Source organism: Hypomesus nipponensis, chromosome 5 (assembly GCF_054491055.1).
Source record: "Hypomesus nipponensis isolate SF chromosome 5, ASM5449105v1, whole genome shotgun sequence".
Taxonomy (NCBI): Eukaryota; Metazoa; Chordata; class Actinopteri; order Osmeriformes; family Osmeridae; genus Hypomesus; species Hypomesus nipponensis.
This window is the reverse complement of record NC_140365.1, coordinates 11,988,574-12,006,078: the sequence shown is the minus strand read 5'-3', so window position 1 is coordinate 12,006,078 and position 17,505 is coordinate 11,988,574. Positions and strand designations below refer to the sequence as shown.

Below are 17,505 nucleotides of genomic sequence, written 5' to 3'. Positions count from 1 at the left end.
ATATACAAGAGCCAATCAAAAGAACATGCTCCTCTTTGTGTACATCAAGAGAAAGAGGAAGCTTTCATTTAATGCTTTGAAAATGGAGTTATGAATTTTAAAGATGTGAGCTTTCTCGTGCATTTGTCTCATTCTTTACCAAGTTATGTTCTCATGTACAAAGTCAAGGTAAACCTGCCAAGACCGAGTATGAGAACATTAAATGCCAAAATGTATCAAGAGGATGTCCTGGTGCAAGGGATGTCCTTAAAGGGATTGATTTGCAATGGCATCTAGACCATTACTTAATCAGAATGAACTGTTTCCTGGGACATTGCATAATTATTGTTTAGAAAAATACCTGAATTTTCCTCTGTTTGGATGAGCCTGTCTGTATTCCTGGCAGGCAGTGAGGATAACATCAAAGATTGAAGTCTGGGAAAGTGACTACAGTACAGGGGAAGTACTGCAGTCATGCAAAACAGACCGAAAACGCCTTTTTTTCCAATGCTATTATGACACAATATCCCGCTCAACAGGGCTCTAGAGCATATGCAACCAAAATTAGTACGAGTGCGACCATGGGTGTCGCCGCAATGTAACTTGGGGGGGGGGGGGGTCAAGTCCCCCCCACTTAAAAAAAAAAAAGTTGTTTGGACACCCCTACTTTTGCGATAAAAATATTAGTTCATGACTGGTCTACTAGTCCAGCGATCTTTCCATTGCTTCACAATGGGATTAGGATTATAGTTATCACAACATTAGGATTATAGCTAGCTAGATAAGCAAGCTTTTTACCTACATCTAGCACTAGGCAATAGCATACTTTATTGGGGTGTGCTTGCCTTCGGCGAGCACAAACCATTGTTATCTCACATATATATTATTATTAGTATTATTTATTTTTTTCTTTTCTTTTTGCCCCCCAAAAACTTTGTTAATATTTGGACTACATAGACAACCTCGGTGTCAAACGTTTCGTTTTGGTAGCCATTGAGTTGCTTGTATTGGGATTTACATTCCGTTGCACGGTGTAAGTAGAAATTACGTTTTTGTGGTGAAAAGTGAAGCTAACGGTGGCTAACTTGCTAGCCACAGTCACTGACGTTGCTAACGTCACGAAAACACGCGTGACTACCTGTTGCAGAACTAGGGTTGGTAATGAATAATCGATGATCGATTAATTGTCATTAAGAATTTATTAGAATACAAATCCAAGCCTAATGAATAATCGTTATCGTATTGCCGCCCATTAGCCTATGAAAACAACATATTCCAGTATTTTGCGCGAGCGCGACTTCCTACAGCAGACAAGCAAAGATGAAGCGGGCCAGGAGAAGTGCAGTGTGGGACCATTCTCAAGGAAAGATAAAGTCTACTGCAGTTACTGTGACGCTGTATTTACTTACCATAGTTCAACGTCTCCGCTAATATATAATTTAACAAATATAAATTCCAGCGGAGGTCTACAGCAGCAAACCATTCAGGCTACACTAGCTAGGAGGACGTATGATGACAAGCGAGCTAACGAAAGTAGGTTGGCCTGTAAGGTAGCTATAGCCTACATCTTGCTAGTAAGTTGCCACGACTGTCAGTTTAAAACAATGATTTAATATGGTATGAAGACACGTTTTGTTATTATTCTTGTGTATTTGTGTCCAGTCTGATGACCAGTCAACTACGCTCATAGTTTTACATTAAGTAGCGTAGTTAAAGGTTAAAACTAAATTGTCAAATAATTAGGCTTCCGCCAGCGTAGAGAAGCATGACATTTAAAAGGATGGATATATTTCTTTAGAAAATTATTTTCCAATGTTAAGTCTATGCAGTAGCCAGGCAGTTATGCGTTGCAATCGCTATCTGTTAAAATCCGTCTGATGGCATAATGCGCCATCATAATCGATTATTTGCCTTAGCAAATAATCGATTAATTGTTCAATAACGTAATTAATAATCGAACATGAAAACTCCTGTTAAGTCCCATCCCTAGTTTCTAGTTAGCCTATCATCTCCCAGAAGTTAACAAGCTGCCAAACTAATGTTCTGCAGAACATTAGTTTAGCAGCTTGTTAACTTCTAGGAGATGATAGGCTAACTAGAAACGCTACAAGCAAAGAGGCCAGGGTGAACTATTTACTCATTTAACATTGTCATAAAACAAAGTTATGAAATGTAGTGTATAATATGATGTACGCATTGTTATTAAGCTAGTACATCTATTTTCGGAAAGAGTGGTCTGGGGCTGATGCGTTAGCATCATGAGTCATCATGACATAGCCTCTGTTGCCCGGGCAACACAGGGCATACATACAACATAATGCTACATATGTTTTCAATCGTTAATTAAACATTCCTCACAAATACATTTTCGTTTTTGGATTTATTATTTCATTAGATTACAAGTAAACGATTTGACTAGCCATGGTGATAAGCTTACTTTTAAATAACATGTAATAAGCTGCTTTTATTAATCAGAATGACCTACACCAGCTTGCGATCGTCTTTTGGGTCGGGACCCGCCACTTGAGAAACACTGTCCTACACATAGACAAATGCAATAGACGTCCCATAGCTTACACGGGACCCTTTCAATACAGCAAAGATGGGTGTTCATTTTTGAATCATTTGTGTTGTGTAAAATTGCATTAAATTCGATGTGTTTCTAACCAGGTGCAACTACATTTATCTTCCAGACCTGCCGTAAAAAAAATCCACTCTTCCCGGACAAGCTTAAGCTACATGGCTAGACTGTTGATACAGATCAGAATCCATCATATCTTGGACACTCAAAATCAGCGAATCTTGCAGCCAAATCAAGTAGCCTATATATATAGGCCTTTATATGGCTACAAACTTCTGCTCGGTTTCTAGCTGGCTACTTGTTACCAAGTTACAACTTTGTTGCAGGAGCATTCTTTGTCTATATTGCGAGCTAACAGTGTCCGGTAATGATGTCACTATAAATAATGATGTTAAACCGAGACCACTAAGCCCTCAAAGAAAATGTAAGGTCAAAGAAACAAAAGAAAGGTTTGAGGTTACTCTGAAAATTATTAATAAAATAGGCTTGTAATAATAAAACTGCTAAATCCTTCTCTAACTAGGCTGCATTTTTTAAGTAATCAATAAGCCTGTGCTTGCCCTCATTACTCAAATGATGCCATTCAGGGCGTTAAAATTACATAATAGGACGAGTGTCTCAGAAATAATATAGAGCTATATTTGTCTTCAAGGCCAACCAATGAGAATATTGTGAATAAAAACAACACAGACACAGGCGGCAAATAAACAGGCAGATGTTAGCCTAGCATTTGTTTGAAAAAAAAGAAGCGGGAAGCCAGCTAGTATATAAGAGGCAGATGTTGGATCATATCACACCATGGAAAACCAAAGTCGTCCCCACGTCTGGATCGTTGGCAGCTCGTTGGTCTACTGGTTTGCGCGGCACGCGGAAGTCGGACTGTACCCCGACCTTGCACTGGAGTGCCATATTGAATGGGTAGGGGTGAGGGGCATGAGGTGGGCAGACCTTGTGCCTAAGCTCCGTGAGAAGCGTGGCATGCTTCCCAGCCCGGACATAATGGTGCTCCACGTCAGGGGAAACGACCTCGGCCAACTGACCGGGGTAGACCTGACGAGGCAGATGAAGCGAGACCTGGGGGCCATCATGGAGATGTTCCAAAACACTCTGCTAGTGTTTTCGGATATCCTGGAACGCTGCGTCTGGAGGTATCAGAGGAGCACCAGCGCTTCTGGTATCGACAGGGCAAGACGTCGAGTCAACGCAGCCGTGTCTAGCTTCCTGGCCGACCGTGGGATGGGGAGCATTCAACACCCCCAAATAAGACACGGTTTCGTGTGGATGTACCGACCCGACGGTGTCCACCTTGATCACATTGGAAACAATGTGTTCTTGGGAAACATCCAGGACGGTCTCCGACGATTCCTGTGCTAGCCACATCACACACAACAACGGCGCTTTTAAGAGCCACCCAAAATGTAAAAAAAGAGCAATTAGACCGTTCAAAGTGCTGTTGTAATTTTAGAACCATGGGGCAGGGACGGACTGGGAGTAAAAATAGGCCCTGGACTTTTATCCAGACCAGCCTACCAGAACCGGTCCCGTATACGCCACCACAGAGGGCTGCATAGACGTTCATTTGGAATAGACCAACTGGCCTGGGGGAAAGGGGGGCCGGCAAACCGTGTTGCTCAATCTTCTCGCACCATCTTTACATCTTTGAAGTGTGTCATAAAAAGCGGCGTCACGTAGGCTAGGGCTAGGCATTGCGAGCTCAGCTCACGGTGTCCGGTAGGCTACTCTAGGCCTATATAGCGAGCAACTCTACATTCATATGTCTCTGAGCTTACTTAAAAATAACAGAAAACATTAATATATTGACGTTGATGGGCTACATTTAGATGATTTTATGAATCAATATGTCCTACCACTTGAGAAACACGGTCCTACACAGACAAATGCAATATTAGACGTCCCATAGCCTACAACCTCATAACCAGGTGCAACAGTTGCCTTGAGAGGATTAAGGAGTTGAAGAAGCAGATGCTGTGTCTTCCTCTTGTTGGGCAACCAACAAGTTGTTTATCTGATTACAATTTAATAAGTTACCTAGCGCTGCATCTTCATGAGCTACATTTGGCCTCCTTCTCTTCCAACCAACCAGTATCACCTTTCCTCCATCTGAGTGATGCATGTAATTTTTACAAACTTATTATCAAGGGAACACAAGGGACAGAACTGCAGTCATACATCTAAATGCTTTTTGAAATATGTAAACACCAGGAGAGTATGGACAGCTGGGGCAGCCGCAAGCACACCCTCACAATTTCCCCAGAACTTGTATGCTCTCTAGTTTACCCATTACAAGTGGAACAGCATTTGTTGATTTCTTAATCTGGGTCTGAAATATGTTGTGCTTTTGGCCGTGTTCAGACCTAGGCGTTTGTTTCAGGCAGAAAGAGATGACAAGGATGTTTTTTCCAAGTAGCTACAAAATAAATAGCTGGTGTTTGTTTTATTGCCATAACAACAATGAGCTAATCTGGAGTTCACCTTAGCTAACATGCTGGTTTTTCTAACGACTGGGAAAAAAAGAAAGAAAAACCCTTTATTTCAGGTTGCTCAAATTGTAATTTGGGCAATTCTTAGCATTTTATTACTACATGTTAGTCTGTAACATGAAGGCAAAACTGATTCAACCATTAAAAGGATGTTATCTAATGAGACAAGAGACACGTCCTTCGCTCCATATTGGTATGCTGCTCATGCATAATACATTTGGTATTGGTAAATGGAGTATATGGCTGATACTTTTTTGGGCTGTGCCATTTAGGGAAACGGATTCAACCACCTAACCCATGTATTTTCTGAAAGCTTACATCCTCAGGATGTGATCTGTGGAAAAGACTTCAGGTTTGAACACACATTTGCTTTAATTTACATTAAGCTTGTGTCAATCATCAATATGAAAGAATGCTCAATGCATCTCCATGTCTCCTGATATAGCCCAGGTGGTTGAGATTGAGAGTGAGTCAGAGGCAGGGGCAGTGGAGACAGCTCTGTTGCTGAGGTGAGTACTGAAAGTTGACAGGTAGTTGAAGATGTCCCATTGATTATTGGGAAGTTTAGTTTTCAAAATATTTAAATGTCCAGCCCCTCAGTATATGTAAAACAACTATGGTAGTAATAGTTGTGGTAAATGCACCAGAATGCGGGAAATTGCATCTACATCTTTAAAGAATGTTGTCAAAAATTTGACCCCCCAGCAAAATGTGTCCCCCCCACTTTCAAAATGCTGCTGACGCCCATGGGTGCGACTAAAAATGTCTTTGATGAGCGGAAGTAAATATGTAGTCCTGAAACACTACAGGGATCAGGCGATTTACATATGTGCGCTTGCACAACCTTACCGACAGAAGAGTTAGCTTCTGAAAATATTTATTTGTTGGTTGGTTAGCCCTTAAAAATGAAAAACGAAAGGTTGATACAGAATGTAGAGTTTTTAACAAGACATGGAGTCTCTAAGTATATGTTTACTGAGGTCAAAGTCAAAGCTGTGTTCTTAGTTTGTGGAGAACAGGTCGCTGTGTTGAAGGATTATAATTTGAATCGGCACTAAGGGACTAATGAAAAAAAAGAACGAGGACATAATAAGAACTTGACTGATTCAGTGGGCGCGGGCCGCTGATGGTTTGCTAGTTAAAATGCAGACCTTGATCGTCATCTGTCTGCTGTCCTTTGCATATCCACCTCAGACATTCAGCCAGATTTTGATGCACTTGTTCAAGCCCACTGGATTTCTCTCACAGAACAAAATGAACTGAAAAAAGTATTGCTTTTTGTATAAAGTTGATCAATTGCATATCTTTAACATACTGCAAAACAACTTTTCAGTTTTTGTGAAGATTAACTAATTACAAATAAAATGAAACACTGATGTAATGATTGTTTTTGTTTTTACTGTTACTTCTATTGTCTTTTCCTATTTGACCTACACCAAAATTTAAAAAAATTAAATACATATTTACAGAATATCCTTATTCTTCTGATAACCAGTAGCAGCTAATCATAACATATACTTTGCAGCTTTTTTAAATGGGAGAAAATGAATAGTGAGCAGAATTAAGTTCAAGTTATCATTGATGCGGCCCTCCAACACATTTCAGGTTTCTTATGTGGCCCCTTGTAAAAATGTATTGCCCACCCCTGAGTTACGGAGCTGGGTCATGGAGCTAACTCATGGAGATGGGATTTTGATGCTAGGGAGTGTGGCAAGCTGGTTTAGCCAAGGCCAAAAAGGCCAAATTGCAGGTGTTGGCCATCTGACGGGCATGCGACAGCAAGGGGAGACACTAGCACTTTGTATTTTGAAATGTTTTATTTTGCTTAAAATGTTTTAGTTTGGCAGCTCAGTGAAGCACTTTAAATATTAATATTTTATATACAGTATAAATGTGCTTCAAAAAAATATAATGTTAACCTACACCTTGACACCTTAGTGATAAAAAGGTGACCTTGAAATTGCGGCGACACAAGGAAAAATTTGGATGCACCTAAATTTTGTGCTGGTGCACCTAAATAAAAAGGTTTGGCGCACCAGTGCAACCAAGGTTAAAAGTTAGTCTGGACCCTGCACAAGTTACTTCCATTATGATCTCACTGTGGGGAAAAAGTAGGCCTGCTTTGCCAATGAGCTGAGCACTCACATCCCTCACACCTGAATATCCACGTAAAATTGACACAAAATGAGGACATGACAACTCCAGTGCCTTAATCAGGTTGTAATATGCACTTGAGTTATCAAAGTTCCACTGCAGATGTTTTGGATAACCTTTGATGGGGTCAGAGGTTATTTCCTCATCTCCGGCCACATCCCCAAACAAACAGTCAGAAGATCAACAGTTCCGACCACTCCTGACCCACTTCTGACGTTACCCTGACAATCAGCAGAATTGTCCAATTTAGTAGGGAAAACAGTCTAAAAAATTAAAGGATGTGAGCGCCATGTCAAAAAACAAAACTGTATTGAAGGAAAAAAACAGACATGCTTGGAGAGGAACTTACCCTACAATACCCTTTTCAGATTTACTTCAGAACACTTGTACTTAGATTACATTAACTGCCATGCAACTAGCAATACCTAGGCTATAGTTTTAGTCAGTCTGACTGGTCATGAACTGTTACTATTGAACAGAGCCATTTCATGGCTGGCCAATGGCTTAAGAAAACACAATCAGGGCCCTGTGTATTTTTTCCAGCACATTGCTTTCGGGCGGCAAAAGCCCTGCACTTTATAACTGTCTCATTCAAGGCAATTACTTTAGGTAGCGGCTAAAGGCACAGTTGTCAAGCCAGCAATAAAACGGACTAACTTACTGTAGCTTGCTGTACAAATCATTTGACATGTGCTCAATTCTACTCTTAAGAGAACAAAAAAAAGATGCTTAGTTATGCTTTACTAACATCATCTTTCCAATCCCTGGCTTCTCCACCACATCATTCTGGACAGGCATGAGACAGAACAGATAAACTCTAGCTGTAGTCTGAGTCTGGACATTTGTGATGTATTTGACAGATCTTTCCTTTAACACTTGACTTAACAGGTCAGATTTCATGACAGACATTCACCAACAGTCAAAAACATGTAGATACGACACAAACTTGAAGCCCACAGTGGCCCTTGTAACATGAATCCACATTAAACAGGCCAAAACTTTTGTCAATCTAGCAGCTGGGAGTGGAAGAGTGTTTCTGTAAAGGGCTTGATTATCTGTCGATGTGTAGTGGTGGTCGTGCTTCATCGATCCTTTGCAACTGTGGACGGGTATAGGGCTCATGAAGAAACTTTTTCAAAGTGGCTCTAGACTTTCTTCTTGTCACTTGATGATGAGGTTGCTTGATCTCATAGGAGCATGGCAGTAATAGTAATGGAAATCTACTAGTAGTATACGTATAATAAGGGTAGAGTGAGTATCCTTACAGGGGAGAACGTTCAGAACTTCCTTCAAGAAGGAACGTCCGTCGTTTGCTGCCGTTCTCCTTGAGTACACCGATTTGAGTCGAGTCATAACTAGGACACTTAGCTGACAAGAGCTTCCTTTACAAGAGGCTTTTTAATTAAACACTCTTTGCAGCAAAGTCAAGGAGATTAATTTGGCTAATTAAGAACAAAGTTATCAAGGAGGAGTTCAGTAGGATAGCTTCCAGACCTTTCGATGGGGAAAAGGCATGGATTAAACACACAGCAGCCAAAATTTTGTGTGCCTTCAAAACAGTGACCTCTGGGTCATACACAATTAACGTAGTGTACAGGAGCACAAACAAAGCTTTTCCATGTGCCAATCTCTTTGCCAATCAAAGAACCTCCATTGCCATCAAGCAGACAGTGGAGAAAGCACCACTCAGACAATATGGAATAGGCAAAGCAAAGTTAGCCCCAGGGCAAGCGTGTCACTTACATCCTGCGATAGCATCAGACATAAGAAGGCTTTCCTTGAAGTATTATCCGGTATCAACTTATGACACCTGATAGGCCTACTTAGGATGTTTGTTTGGCTAAATACAGTGGGCTTGAGCTCATGATAACCCAAACCTTAGCCCCAACTCCACCCTTGGCTGTGGCTGCTTAGTATCAAAATAATCTCAATGCAAGCCCATGGGGAAAATACAGTAGTTATTGAATTGAGGATGGCACGTACTTGGGCAAGTAGGAATGTTTTCTGGTCAATTATTGGTACAGGTACACTCTGCACACACTGCACTTTTGAGGTTCATGTTGTTTAATTGGGTGTGCTCAAGCCTTCGGCGAGCACAACCATTGTTCTCTCATATATATTTATTATTATTTATTTTCCCACCCCTAAGGATCCCTCAATATTTGGACTACATAGACAACGCTAGTGTCAAAAGATTCGCCTTGTTAGCGATTGCATTTCTTGTATTTTCATTTACGTTCCGTTACACGGTTTAGGAGCTTTCAAAATTTCTGTGGCAAAAGTGCCTTGTGTGCACACAGGGAACTCGGTGCAAAATACTGACGGTGACAACGTTGTTAAAATAGCTTGTTTCAAAGGGAGTACATCCCCTTTGCATTCGACGCAAGCAAGCACACCCTACAATTTCCCCCTACAATTTCCCCAGAATTGTACCCTCTCTAGTTTGTAACTTGTTTGACTACTTGCTCTTATGTTTCTTCCCATTGGTACTTGGTTGCTTATCATAGTGTATGCTCATGTTTTGGCTTCCTGAAATGTTTTTGGTGACTATCTCGTTGTTTATGATCATTGACCTATGCACTTTTTGTAAAGTTCTCTCTTGGAAATCGCTTTGGATAAAAGCGTCTGCCAAATGAATAAATGTTTTGGTCCCAGCTTGAGACAGAGAAAAGAGATGGGGATCAGGTGGCCTGGTGTGGTGTTTGAGAGGGGAGGGAAGAGGGAGGCAGATGGTCTAATATGGATTACAAGGAGGTGGAAAGACAGCAGTCACACGTCTGAGGAGACCAGCGACCACAAAGATAACCAGCATGTCAAAAGTATGGTCTTACTCAGCCTGGGTCTTTAAAGACCTAAAGGAAAAAACACATGCCACATTATTTAACTTTTGAGGGGGAAAAGGTGTTTAAAATACCATGACTCAGTAGAAAAAAGCGCCCCGAAAAAGAGGCTTGCACAAATAAATAGAGAAAGGGACGCTTTTGTCCTTCTGCGTTCCTGCTTCTTGAAGAGCGCCACCCCTCCCCCCAAAAAAACACACTTCGGGGGATATAACGCTTCCAGTAGAAGTGTAGGCCCAAGAGACAAAGAGAGTATTCTCTGGTTATCTAAAGGAACATTTGGAGTGCTGCGGAAATCATGACATCCGCCCACACCAGGCATAAAAACAAGAAGCAACCAACACACCTGAAACTGAGGCGAGTGAGAAGAGGTGGTGTGGAAAAACAGATGCAGCGAAAAGAGAGAATCTCAAGAAGAACAAGACTACACAAAGCTCAAACAAACCTCTGAACAAAGATCATTATTGTTACAGCTTTTCAGAAAATGTGGCCAGGGAACCCTGTGTGTGTCACCCTGTCCCCAGGTACTGTGAAATCAGCGAATCAGAGACATGGTGAAGCCCAGTCTTTGTGAGGTGATAATTAAAGAGTGAATACAGAAAGGCAACATATGAACAGGATGTAGCTTTGGGTTTTTGCCCTCCTTCCTTGCCTCCCTTATCAACTACCTCACTTTACCCCCCCTTACCCCTTCAGGCAGGAAACTGAGAAAGGCAATACAACACACATGGTAGGAGAGACAACAGTTACCCAAAAGCCTCTCTGATCTACAGGCAAACTAACCATCTTTCGTTGGATGAGACAGGCTGGCACAAGTGCAAAGGGCTAAAACTTGCAACTGCATGTAGACTTGGTTCCTATTCAATTGGATTATTCCCATCACTTCTTCTGAATTAAAACCAGGAGCCAGGGAGTAAAGTAAATACACAATTATAACAACTCACTACGCAAGGACATTTTTTATAAATAATATAATGCTGAGTTTTTGATAAACTGGTAGTGAAACTGAAATCTAACCAGTATTGCACTTACTGTTCAAGTTGGAATGAGAAGAATCTGACCACTACAAAGACCTTTATGGTGAGATTTGCACTGCGGCTTTAAGTGCTTCTCTTTCCCTAACTGTTCACTATTGTTTGGAAGTCTTTCTCTTGTTCTCTATCCATGTCAATACTCATTAATGATGATTCATTATGTTCTTTTTTTTGGAACTTGAGTGTCCCCAAAAAACTTTCACATGCTGTCTAAGGAATTGGGTGAACAACCAAAACAAAAAACCTGAATGTTTAAAGGGGTAATTGATTGCAGAACCGAATTTACCTTATCACAGTTGAATAACGACAGTTCAGTGGGTAAAATGGACATACAGTGAACCCCAAAGTCCATTGACACCTCTTTCCTATGCAAATCACAAATGTAGCTGTAAAACGGTAGGTTTTGAAAAAGCCACTGAACTGACATCAGTTCGGTGGCTCCACCTTTTCCAAGTGGTAAGTGGCTCCACCTTTTCCAAGTCGTAAGTGTCCACAGACTTACCAAAAAAACAGATGACTTGGTAAGTCCACAGACTTACCAAGAACAACATTTTTCTAGCATATTGAAAATGGACCATGGTGGTAAATGCAGTGTTCCAGGCTGTACAGGGAATGCTGACACTTCAGTCTTCCTCAGGAACCAAACACTCGATGGGCTGTGATGTTTGTCTATGAGAAGATCCCTGTGCAGTTTGACCCTCAATTACACATTTGCTAGAACCATTTCCCCAAGGACAGTTTTGAAAACCTGGGACAATGTAAAGCGGGATTTGCTATGAAGTTGTTGCTGAAAAGAGGTGCGGTTCCGACCTTATGTTCATCACAACCGCAAGCTGTAGTATGATGTTGTCGCTAACAGTTATTTGCAATGCTAACGTATCCTGCCTGTATCTAGCATTGGTAGTGTATGATTGATGATTTAGTGTATTGGCAATGGGGCTAACGTTATTTCATGTTCCTGACTGTGTTTCATTCAAATAAATAACCCCGTTGTCATGTAAATCTGCAATTCAAGATGCATGTTTGTCCAGATCTATTTTTCAGCAAGATAGCTAGAGCTAACTGAAGCTGAGTTGAATCACGATAGTTTAGATAGTTTGTTTGCTAAGCTGTAGTGCTAAAGTTACCCACCTAAGTCGATCCTGTTTGCTTCAACAACAGAAGTGGAAACAAATAACGTAATAATTTCAAATGATATCTAGTCAATATGTTAAACAGTGTTGTGTAGACACAATTGATTTATTTGTACATTTTTATTTCAATTCTCCACCTTCTTGTTTCAGTAAGTGCTGTTGGCCTTGTAGGGTCTTTGTGCCGCAGCTGCACTCGTTGTAAACCAACCAATCAGCGCACAGCTCATCTATATATTCATGAGCATACCATAAATGGAGAAAACCTTGTGTTTTTTCCCGGGACAAATCCACAGGAAGCATCAGGGGGCATAGAACAGCACCCGGGCCATTTTCAGCCCAAACAATATTACATAACCTATTTGGAGACATTAAGGAACAGTGTGAAATACCCAAAAAACCCAGTCAATCACCCCTTTAAGGTATTATCTGATACTGAAAACTTTCCAACTTGACATCTGGCCGTTTCACCCTTTCTGTTGCTTTTGCACTGCAACTATAAACAAATGTCACAGATGTGCCGTGGTCCTACTTAATAAGGAGTAACGGAATACATGTACCGGCGTTACGTATTTAGAATACAATTTATAGTAACTGTATTCCATTACAGTTAACATTTAAATAGTTGGTATTTAGAATACAGTTACATGGTTGAAATCAATGGATTACATTACGTTACTTATCTATTTCACAAGTTTATTCACTCTCAAATTAAGGCAACTCCATGCATTTACCAGAACTTCTATCTGGTTGTTTCTACACTGTACGAACACAACTACATCTATTGCTCCCATGTCATTGCCTCTCGTTCTTTCCTTCTGCCATGCTATTGGCTAAGCCAATGCATGGCCATCACGTGCATGGGGGATGCAAACTCACGTACCATGGTTGGCCTAAGCATGCCTCTCATCCACTCTCAAGTAGTTCTTAATAGACACGTACAAGGTTTCTTCTCACGAGCATGTTCGGGAAACGCACATAAGAAATAACGATGGTTCGTTATTTTGCTCGTAGAGAACCCTCGTAACTAAGATCCATTGTTATTGGGAAACAGTTTAGTAAGCAGGATTTGAAGGCCGCATTCCTACACTTATAAAATGCACTTCAATGTGGAAGTAATCACAATACGTTACTCAGATTTAGTAATGTAACATTTTTGGGCGTGTATTCTGTGTTCTCTAACAAAATAAGTTTTGAAAGTATCCTCCCAAACACTGTGTGTAGCGTAGGTGTGTGTGAAGGACAGAAAATGAGCTAAACTGATCGGGAAAGGGAGAGAAGGATCACAGTTCATGTGTTGCAGCTTTACTGTAACATCCTTAAAAATTCTGTAACCACTGTCAAGCCTACAGACCTAAGAGGACAGGACAACAAACTCCCCCTCAGTGGATGGCATTCTTCATTCCTTCTGTTTCTATTTTTCTCTCTTTCTGTCTTCACCTCATCTGTCAAGCTGGTCCTGCTGCACATCAAAACCAATCACAGGGCAGTGCTTTAAGTGAGGCTGACAAGAGCCTGACAGTAACAGGCCATCAGCCTCTGTCAGAATGCAACTGTGGTGGTCGGACTGTCTGTCGCTGAGTGGCCTGAGACTAAACGAGCACCGTGTCCTCCCAATAACCCCTCCCCAGTGGGCTAAGCCCCTCGCTAACTTCACCTCTCATGTTCATCACGACTGTATCACCCACTGTTTTTTTGCATAGTGTTAGGACATGAGCATCTATGAAGGGCTCTGGGCTACCACAATGACTTGAATGTATCAAAAAATAAACTGGACAAGCACTTTAACGAGTAGATAGATTAGACCTCTTCTTGTTTCAAAAGAATATGTGCCCTCTGCATTTTAAAAGCAATTGAATTGTGTCTTAACATTTTTTATTGTAATGTTTCCTGTTTCTCTCATGTTAAGATTTATTAAAAACAACATTGATTGCTATGATGAGTTATCCTCCTGCCCTAAAGTAGTATCACCTTCAAAGTATGGGGCCGCTTTTGTTTTGTACCTGTCTTGTGACTGCTCTTCATACATCCTCTCCTTGCCTTCCTTAAAGAGGCGGATGGCTCGTTTTGACTTCTTCATAAGGCTGTCAATGTAGATCTTAAAGTATTCGTTTTCGCTGAGCTGAGTCAGCTTCTGGTTCTCCTCATATTTGCACAATATTAGTCGCAGGTGCTGGTAAGTGTCTGGTAAAATATCCAAAATGTATGGTGGGCTGTTCTTTAGCAGAAGTCTTGGGTTCTGACACAGACGAACCTATGGAGGGGAAGACAGTTTATAGACGCTTCATGTCCAGTTCTCCAACTTTCACCAGTATGGCTAGCCTATACGTTCACAACTAGGAAAAATGGTTGCCAGTCTCCACAAATCAATAGCAGTTAAATGTTGGTAAAAATAGACAAACTTACAACTTTGTCCATAAGTTTCCACGTTTTTTCAACTGTTCGGCGGTCGGCAGCTGCTTGTTTGGGTGGTCCCACAGCATCCTGAATGGCATCAATAATACCTAAAATTCGACCCTTTCGCTGGTTTGGTCCGCGTCCACCCGGATTTCGGCCACTGAGAGCCGTTGCCATTTCGAAAAACTGAGATACAAATAGACTAATTAGCTCTCAATGTGGACACATGATTTCTGTTAACGCTGAGACCGTCGTACAGGTTGGCTTTGGTGTGAACTTAATTCTGTAAAAAGTTAACCTAACAGGATATTAAACAAAAAAATTAAGTATTTGGCATAACTCAAAAACCGTAATATATATAAATAAACAGAGCAACTACCTATTTGGTTCCTCCCAAACCCTTTTTGAGACAAACGTAATTTCCAGACTTCAGTGGCATAAAGTCCTATATTCACGACTGCTATTCCAGTTTGAGGATTAGGCTACACTGCGATTGGAACAGTTATGCCATTGGATCAGTTAATCAGTTTAACAGCAGAGTTCACAATATAATTTCAATTTCTGTTTAGAAAGTTACTTACTGCGCACCACACCAAAACAGGGAATGTCGATGGGTTCTGTAAAACTGAAAGCACTCCACATAAACAGCCTAATACGTCAAAATAGAAGCGAAGCGAATGATCAAAACCATCCACAAATATGTGGGCAGTCTAACATTATCAATCTTTCCTCTTCGATAGTCTTAACGTCATTTTACAAAGGTTAACTCTCCATACCACAGGAATTGGTTAGCAATACGGGTTTAAAGCGAGACCTTACAGGCTGTGGTCGCTGGCTCACGCAGTAGTCTAATCACCCCTCTGCGCCCAACAGCACTCAGTGATACTGGTAGGAGGAGCAGAACGCTTACAATGTGGCAATAATTTCTATGAACCTATCAAAATAGTCTATTGAAAATAAGACCCGTCTAAAATATTGATAGAGTCGTATCAACACCAATAACCAATGAGAACCTAGAGTCGCATGCATTGTGTCGAACTCAATTTCTACCATTAGCCTATGCTTGTGGCCTACCTCACTTTAATCCATAGGTGAGAGCAATAATTAGACAACCGCATTTTTGGTAGTAGTAGTCCAAATGCAACAGAAAAGGGTGAACAATCAGTGGAAGATGTTCTAGAGATTTGCAATAGAATGGAAGCCAACAATGGCCTAGACTACTTCAAGAATCTGCTTTCTGATTAACCACAAAGTGTGTATGGTCGATTAATACAACTCGAAAAAATACGGAAGCTCCTAAGACACGAGCACTTTAAAATGACTGTAGCCTACTACCAATAACAACGCACGGGGGCAGAAAAGGACAAAGCAAATGGTAACGTTTCCAGACAACGTCCCCTGTCAAATTGAGCTGACCAGAAAATAAGAATTCTGACCAGAAAATATTTCCTCGCCAGGACTGGCTTAATCCACAATTATTGCCGTTTAACCATTAACCAAAACAGTAAACGAATACAAATATAACCAATCTACTGTATACATCTAATGCTGAAGTCAGTTAATGGCTAAATTCGATCTATAATAGGACAAAACTGTTTAAAATATACCACAAAAGGACAATAGGTGCGTTCGACATGGACTGCGGCTGTATGAAACGACCGGCGAGAGTCGGGGAGGAGTTGAAAACGGCTCTGTGAAGTCGGACATTCCAGCTTCTCGTGGTTTGCTGCGTTGATGTCAGTCATGGCCGATCAAGCGCTGTTTGCTTACTTTACTTTATTTATAATTAAACAGTCTTTCCGGTAGTGAAGAGGCTGACTAAAACCCTTTCTTCAACACATTTTTAATTCAATTAAACGTTTTTGAGCGTTGGCGAAACTGAAGGTGTCAGAATATTACAAAACACGCGTCAAAGTTGTCGTGAGTCTGGCCAATCATTAAATAGCTGTGTCGTCACTTGAACCCGTGCAGTTGCTCTTGAGAAAATGCGCTCGGCTCAAGCCCCCACCCCCCGCCTCTCGGCTTGAGGCAACAGCCCCGATGGATGTAGGTGGTATTGCATTTCCGATTTTCTACCCGACTCGTCCGATCGTTTTTATTCTATTAACTAAGCAGTGACTCTGCTACACAAGCCATAGAGTAAGTTGAAGTAGGCCTCATCAGCTGGGAACACAATATCATGGAACGCATGGCTAAATTTGTTTAGGCCAGTGGACATGGCTTCCTGGCATGCCTTTATCCCTGAATAGGAATTCTTCCTCATTCCGTGCACGGTCATGGTTTCAGCGTTTTTCAAACAGAAGATCTCTGTACACCAACAGCTGTACCTCCAATCATCAGTCCGTCCAACTCCTGAAGTTTGCGGATTACACCACCCTCATTGTGCTCATCTCTGGTGGGGATGAGTCTGACTACAGATGGGAAACTGACAACCTGGTCACCTGAACAACTTGGAGTTGTTCTTTAATGCTTTTAAGACGGTGCAGATGGTTGTGGCCCCACTCAGCCCCATCACCCGAGTCAACGCTGTGTGAGAAAATGTAGGAGCAACCACCGAAAGTTAAGGGGGGGGGTTGTTGTTTATACTCTCAACACAACAGAAAAATTACCTCTGTATGCCTACGCCTTGTCCATTACTTTTAACTGAGTTATTCCTTACATTGCACAACGGAGCACAGTGATAAGGAGTGACTGTGCCTTCTTATTTGAAACCATCTTATTTGTTGTTTCACAGCCCCTCATGGCGGACACTGAGGAGGGCATGGCAAAGGGCCGTAGCAGCCCGGACCCAAGCCAGGCACAAGATCCTCTCTTCAGCAAGCTGGACATCCTTCTCTTCTCTCTCATCATCGGCATGCTCATCTACTACTTCATGAACCGTTAGAAGCC

General features: G+C 41.4%; 1 protein-coding gene across 5 annotated transcripts in view; it reads right to left on the bottom strand.

Annotated features, from left to right (window-relative positions):
• The window catches only part of cblb (Cbl proto-oncogene B, E3 ubiquitin protein ligase), a 111,814-nt gene extending 95,842 nt beyond the window's left edge, over window positions 1-15,972 (bottom strand). The window contains exons 1-5 of one of the 5 annotated variants that reach the window (XM_084698108.1): window positions 15,436-15,972; window positions 15,198-15,241; window positions 14,996-15,103; window positions 14,626-14,802; window positions 14,223-14,473 (exon numbers count right to left, since the gene is read on the bottom strand). In XM_084698108.1, the coding sequence (XP_084554234.1) occupies window positions 14,223-14,473; window positions 14,626-14,793 (419 nt within the window). In that variant the 5' untranslated portion in view covers window positions 14,794-14,802; window positions 14,996-15,103; window positions 15,198-15,241; window positions 15,436-15,972. Of the gene's footprint in view, window positions 1-14,222; window positions 14,474-14,625; window positions 14,803-14,995; window positions 15,104-15,197 lie in introns of all 5 variants that reach the window. The other 4 variants (XM_084698106.1, XM_084698107.1, XM_084698105.1 and 1 more) reach the window with 4 other exon arrangements.
• Between the last annotated feature and the right edge of the window lie 1,533 nt (window positions 15,973-17,505).